Genomic DNA, 7,500 nt, shown 5'->3' with positions numbered 1-7,500 from the left:
ACCCCACTAGACCCCACTGCACCCCACTGCACCCCACTAGACCCCACTAGACCCCACTAGACCCCACTCGATCTGGCCTCTGAGCACTGGACCCCAGTGGCCTGTTCTAGATTCCTGTGTCTACCTTCAGAGGCCCAGCAACACTTGGCCGGGACCATGCTGCTATGAACATGAACAGAGCAGACTCTACTCTCCTGTGTGTGTGTGTGTGTGTGTATGCGTGCGTGCGTGTGTGTGTGTGTGACCACTCGAGCTAAATGGCGAAAGAGGGAAGGGGCAAAGTGAGGCTAGATTTGTCAGGTATGACCTCACATCCTCAGGTATGACCTCACATCCTCCACGGTTGAAGGCTTCCTTCTGGGAACGAGCTGTTGAGATGAGTTCTCATCCCATTAATCTCACTACATCTTCTGCAAGATGGATCGTAAAGGCAAAAAGCAGAGCAGATTCTGACTGGCTGACTGTTTCTTGATGTGAATCCACACGAAATGATTGGACTGATCTCCAGAGGACACTGTCAGCTACGAAGGGCCTCACGTGGAGGAAAGAGTTTTCCCAAGACAGGTTCCTTTGCACCAGGAAAAATCCACCAAAAATTCTATTTGCTAGAATTAATGCCTAAAGTGCTGGGTGCAAATTGTCCCCTTAGAATTATAAGGTTCTATCTGACATTTTTGTCAAAATTGCATTATTTACATAATCTTATTCTGTGACACCTTAAGAAGATGAGGTGAGGTGTTTCTTGTAGTTGTATACATTTTTGGACATTATATCTGAAGAGGTTTGTTCCACTTATCAGTATAAGTCTATGGAATTCTAAGACTTTGAAGCTCAATATCTCAGAACTACTCAGAACGTGGATAGAACCCTATAATTCTAAGGGGACGAAATATCTCCTTAAAAGCTGGTGCAGGAAAGCAGTGTACCACACACACACACACACACACTCACACACACACACACATACACACACACACTGGGGTATGAGGCTTGGACAGAGCGGTCATGGCTTTTATGTTCTTTCTGCTTACCTCTTTGCATGACTGGATGGCGATGTATTCAGCAAATATCTTTTTGGCTTTGGATGCCATCTTAGATTGGGATTTCACCTTCTTGTAATCCTCACATGCCAACCAGAATTCCAGATTCTCCTCGCTGAACTCCGTGCGTAGGAACGCTCTGAAGGCGGCCAGTCCATCTGAACGAGAGAGAGAGAGAGAAAAGAAACTTGTTATTAGCAGGTTAAACATGAACACCATGGCAACCACACTTCAAGTGAGAGGGAACCCTTTCAGCTGACACACTGCATTCCAGACAAGCTGAAGCAACCAGGGGGGAGTTTAGTCACGTCCACGCCTGCCAGCGCTAACGCTAGCTGGCAATGAGCACTAGCGCATCCGGCCCCCACCCACCCCACACCTTTCTACCCACACTGACTAAGACCAACATCACAATCCACCCTCTGCAGGGTGCTTACACACAGTTTCCAGTGTGGCGCTGACGCTAACACAGACAGAGCTAACACAGACGGCGCTAACACAGACAGAGCTAACACAGACGGCGCTAACACAGACAGCGCTAACCCCAACAGCGGCAGTGCTGGTCAGCTTAGCCAGCCTGAGCTAAGCTAAATTCCCTTCCTTTGGCGTAAACACAAACTGCCTTTTTCTGTTAACTTTTTCTCTTTTTTTCGGTTTGGATACTTGCTAAACAAATTGAGGAAAAGGCATCGGGAGTCGGACAAAAACAAAAGAAGGAAGTGCAGTCCCAACTCGCTGTCTGCCAACAGCCTTTCCGTTGCCGTGTCTCCCTGTCCTGATAAGAGAGGGGCCAGCTAGTTTATTATTGCAGCTCAAACAGGGGAGAATAGAGAGAGCAAAAGAGAGGAGGAGAAGAGAGGAGAGAAGAAAAGAGGAGAGGAGTGAAGCATGCTCCAGGCTGAGTAAGTGAGTGCTGATCCATGGTGCGTCCTGCACAGGCTGACCAGTGGCTTGCCCAGCCCACTGGAGGGAGTAGGATTTAATTCACTACATCACTACGCCACTCAAGGTCATGAATTATGGATGCATGCTATATATAGCACAGGAGATTTTCTCCACTTTTGTAATCCCCCCCCCACTCGGCACGGCTCACTTTATTCTGCAGGATTCAGCGGTGTGTGTAACAGACTGTTCATTCACTCTACTCCTGCACACACACACACATACACACTCCTGAAGGGACCAGCAGAGAGAGAGAGAGAGAGAGAGAGAATACAGGGAGAAGACTTACATTTGTGGACGAGTAGCTTGTCCAGGGACTCTCCCCACTTCATGGCTTCCTCAGGGGTGGGCCTGCAGATGAAAGTCGAGCGGTTCTTTAACAAGCCCATTTCTGTCAGGTTTCGCATCGTGTGACCCATCCGAATCGTGCTCCTCTCCTGCTCTCTCGCTCACACACTCCTGTAGGGGATATCTCTCCCTCTGGGTTTCTCTGTGTCTGTCGCTCGTCTAGGGCTCGCCTCACTGTGTGTGTGTGTGTGTGTGGAGAGCTCCGAGCGAGGGTCTGGCTGTGCGCAAGTGAGACAGTGTGAGAGATGGCGGTGTGTGTGTGTGTGTGTGTGCGCGTGTTCAGTCTCTTTCTGCCTGTCCTCCTCTGGACGGTCAGTCTTATACTGGCTGCCTAGAGGCTGAGAGGAGAGGAGGGGGAGGCGCCAGCAGCCAGCCAATAGGAATCTGCTGATGTCACAGGACACGCCCACCTCCTCCTCACTCCCTCCCCCACTTTCTCTCTCTCCTTCTGCCCCCCTTCTCTGTCTTTTTCTTCTCTCTCTCCCTCTCTCTCTCTCTTTTCTTCTATAACTATCTTTTTGCTCCATTTCCCCAAACTTATCTCATGTCTCGCTCCCTCTCTCTCTCCCTCTCTCTCTCCCTCTCTCTCTCTATCTCTCTCTCTATCTCTCTCTCCCTCTCTATTTGATTCTACATTCATCTATTTTGCTCCAGTTCTCTGTCCCCTGTTCCCTCGTCTCTCTCTCTCTCTCTCTCTCTCTCTCTATCCCTCTCTCTCCACCTCCTCTCTGTCTTTCTGACTCTTTTCAGTCTAGGACCTTAGAGATCAGGAGGCTCTCTCTCTCTCTGTGTGTGTGTGTGTGTCACCCTACCCCCCTTAGCACCGGCACTTCATTTAAAGACATGTACACACGCACACACACACACGCACACACACACACAAACACACACACACACACACCACTGGCCTTTATCACTGGCACAACTTTTACCCCCGTTACCATGTGCAAAACAGTCACAAAGCATCAACACACACACACACACACACACACACACACACACACACACACACACACACACACACACACACACACACACACACACACACACACACTTCTCCTTAGCCATCAGAGGCCAAGCTTAGTGTCTTTATCAGTCATGTGGCTACAGACGTGACCTCTGAAGTGAGAGTGTGCAAGCGATCGAACACAAAAGTCTTTGTGATCAAAACAAACACTAGAGTATTTTTAACCTGAAGCCCCCTGTTGGCTAAACGGCGACGGAAAGTCTTTTGGAGTTCATGTTTCTGTGTCTTTCCTGTGACTGCGTGTGTTGTTTGGCTTCGCATCGTACAAATGTGTTCACAGTATTGCAATCTGGAAAGATTCCGTCGGAAAAAAACTAACAACCTACATAATTTGGCCTCTGAATCATCTATTGTCTTAAACTAAGTCTGAACTTGATTCATTAGGTAATGTTGGATCCAACAGACTCAACGCAAACTTAGATGAACTTCCCAAAAAACTGCTTGTATCTGCTTCACATTATACCACATTCCACACTGTCCATTCCAGAACTATTTCACACACGTATCTGCACACACCAAACTCCCCTGTATTTAATATCCTCTATTGCTCCTGTTCTGATTAACCTGCATGCTAAAAATAACTGAGCCTGCTTATCTAATAAATTGCATGCAGATAGATACTCCCTTGCATATAAATAATTAAACAGAATAATAATCAACTTTTCATTTCATTATTCATCCATCTATCCACTCCTCCGTAATCATCCTGTTTCTCTCTCTCTATCTCTTTTTCTATCTCTCCGCTGTCTTTTTCTTTGCTCTCCTTTCGCTCTCTCTCTCTCTCTCTCTTTCTCTCTATCTGACCATCCAGAGCAAAACCAACGCCAGCCGGAGTGAGAACCAGGAGGCAAACACACCCTCACACGCCCGCTGACACACACACACACACACACACTTGGTAAAACCATTCTCACACATACACAAACAAACACGCACACACACACATGCTCAGATGTGCACAAACAAACACTCACACACAAACACACACGCACAAAGACTCACACACAAACACACACGCACAAACACACACACACAAACACTCACACACAAACACACACACACAAACACACACGCACAAACACACACGCACAAACACTCACACACAAACACACACGCACAAACACTGCTCAAAAGACAGAAAGGAGAAAGGGACTTACTTGACCCCGGCCTTCATGGTCTTGTCCAGCTTACCCGCTGGAGTGCTTCCTGGCGATTCATTCCTCCGCCTCAGGAATGCCAGTCGGTTCTTCATATCTTTGGCCCTACACACACACACACACACACACACACACACACACACACAGACAGAGGAGAGAGAAGAGGGGAGATGAGGCTTGAATATGGGTTGGGTCTTCAAAAGTAAACCAAAACAAAACAAATGAACTGCAGACCCCCACCCCTCCACCTCCACCTCCACCTCCACCCCCATCATTCCAAAAGCAGCTCAGAAGTTCAGATCAATTCCACGTGCTCCAAACGCAGACAGAGGAAGCCAGAGAGAAAAGCATCCAAAAGTAAAGCACAGCAGACTAAAGAGCAGAATAGCGAGAAGACGGCACATGTACATGTTAGTGTCCAGAGGACGATGGGGAAGTGACCACTGGGTCGGAGAGATACAGAGTCCTGGTGCTGGTCAGAAGATGCTGCTCACTTCTCTGCGCTCGCTCTTGCTCTCGCTCTCGATCTGTGGCAGGCTGTCACTCTTTCCCTTCTCAGCTCGTGAGCGGGTGTGTGTGTGTGTGTGTGTGTGTGTGTGTGACGAGGCTGGTCGTGTGAAAGCGCCAGAGTGAGTGAGGGGAGAAGCGGAGTGCCACTCTCTCTACACCTGGAGACGGGGGGGGGGGGGTCCCCAGCGCAGAGGCCCGGGGTGAGCACCCATGGGAGCACACACACACACACACACACACACACACACACACACACCATGGGGCAGGCATGCGGAGCACAGCTGCCCCCTTACATCCTGACCATCACAAACACTCACTTTCATGTACACACACTCATGCACACACACATAACACTCAAACACACCTGTAAACACACTCTAGATCTCTAGAGAGCTCAGCTGCATCCTCCACCACTCCATTCACCTTTACACACATACACACACACACAATCACTCACACACACACACTCACACACACACACAATCCCTCACACACACACTCACACACACACAATCCCTCACACACACACTCACACACACAATCACTCACACACACACACACACACACACACACACACTCACACACACACACACAATCCCTCACACACACACTCACACACACACACAATCACTCACACACACACATACGCACAACTCCAGAGAGCTGCAGCACATGCCCATGTCCCTGGGCATCTGTCCTCACATTTCCCTGACCTCTCTCTCTCTCTCACACACACACACACACACACACACACACACACACACACACACGCACACACACACACACACACATACACACACACACACACACACACACACACACTCAGGCCCCACTGGGCCTTGGAGTCATTTCCTGGTTCTGTCTGATTTCTATAGGGGATTGGCCACATAGAACTGGGCCCAGCACACTGCCTGGTCCACACACACACACACACACACTGCCTGGTCCACACACACACACACACACACACACACACACTGCCTGGTCCACACACACACACACACACACACACACACACACACACTGCCTGGTCCACACACACACACACACACACACACACACACACACTGCCTGGTCCACACACACACACACACACACACACACACACACACTGCCTGGTCCACACACACACACACACACACACACACACTGCCTGGTCCAGGTTGCAGGGTCCCGCTGAGAGGAGAGCCCAGAATAAGATTTCTGTCCCTCCTCAGCCTCCTTCCTCTCTCTCTCTCTCTCTCTCTCTCTCTCTCTCTCTCTCTCTCTCTGCATCTCTCTCTCTCTCTCTGCATCTCTCTCTCTCTCTCTCTCTGCATCTCTCTCTCTCTCTCTCTCTCTCTCTCTCTCTCTGCATCTCTCTCTCTCTCTCTCTGCATCTCTCTCTCTCTCTCTGCATCTCTCTCTCTCTCTCTCTCTGCATCTCTCTCTCTCTCTCTCTCTCTCTCTGCATCTCTCTCTCTCTCTCTGCATCTCTCTCTCTCTCTCTCTCTCTCTGCATCTCTCTCTCTCTCTCTGCATCTCTCTCTCTCTCTCTCTCTCTCTGCATCTCTCTCTCTCTCTCTGCATCTCTCTCTCTCTCTGCATCTCTCTCTCTCTCTCTCTCTGCATCTCTCTCTCTCTCTCTGCATCTCTCTCTCTCTCTCTCTCTGCATCTCTCTCTCTCTCTCTCTCTCTGCATCTCTCTCTCTCTCTCTCTCTCTGCATCTCTCTCTCTCTCTCTCTCTCTGCATCTCTCTCTCTCTCTCTCTCTCTCTGCATCTCTCTCTCTCTCTCTCTCTCTGCATCTCTCTCTCTCTCTCTGCATCTCTCTCTCTCTCTCTCTCTCTGCATCTCTCTCTCTCTCTCTGCATCTCTCTCTCTCTCTCTCTCTGCATCTCTCTCTCTCTCTCTCTCTATCTCACTGCATCTCTCTCTCTCTCTCTGCATCTCTCTCTCTCTCTCTGCATCTCTCTCTCTCTCTCTCTCTGCATCTCTCTCTCTCTCTCTCTCTCTCTCTGCATCTCTCTCTCTCTCTCTCTCTCTGCATCTCTCTCTCTCTCTCTCTCTCTCTCTCTCACTGTCTGTCTCTCCTGGCATTCACATACTAATGAGGTCATTGCAGGTCTGATTGTGTGTGTTTGTGCGTGGGCTGTGTGTGTGCGTGCGTGTGCATGTGCGAGAGTGTGAGTGTGCGTGAGCATGTGTGTGTGTGTGCGTGTGTGTGTGTGTGTGTGTGTGTGTGTGTGTGTGTGTGTGTGTGCATATACCAGCCCCTCCATGCCCTCAGAACCCTCTGCATCTCTGCCTGCAGGCAAAAACGGTCGACAGGAAATAGGAAGCCAGAAAACTATTTACAACTGACACAGCATCTGCTCTCCAGGGCTCTGGGAGTCTGGCTTCAATACGGCTTCAATACGGATGATACCTGGGTCACGTGTGGCCCCGATCTGGCTTCAATACGGCTGAGCCACACGTGATGCTCCTCAGACTCCTC

General features: G+C 49.6%; 1 protein-coding gene across 3 annotated transcripts in view; it reads right to left on the bottom strand.

Moving 5' to 3' along the window:
- rgs3a (regulator of G protein signaling 3a) overlaps positions 1-7,500 on the bottom strand; it is a 310,654-nt gene that overhangs the window by 2,956 nt on the left and 300,198 nt on the right. For all 3 annotated transcript variants that reach the window (XM_076283451.1, XM_076283450.1, XM_076283452.1), the window contains 3 exons: positions 4,515-4,619; positions 2,272-2,333; positions 1,032-1,198 (listed from right to left, as the gene is read on the bottom strand). In XM_076283451.1, the coding sequence (XP_076139566.1) occupies positions 1,032-1,198; positions 2,272-2,333; positions 4,515-4,619 (334 nt within the window). The remainder of the gene's footprint in view (positions 1-1,031; positions 1,199-2,271; positions 2,334-4,514; positions 4,620-7,500) is intronic.

This window comes from Alosa pseudoharengus, unplaced genomic scaffold (assembly GCF_046254945.1).
Source record: "Alosa pseudoharengus isolate Yale_2024_CS ecotype anadromous, Long Island Sound unplaced genomic scaffold, YU_APseudo_1.1 YU_APseudo_1.1_scf_14, whole genome shotgun sequence".
NCBI lineage: Eukaryota > Metazoa > Chordata > Actinopteri > Clupeiformes > Clupeidae > Alosa > Alosa pseudoharengus.
The sequence above is the reverse complement of the archived record's forward strand: the minus strand, read 5'-3'. Positions and strand labels throughout refer to the sequence as shown.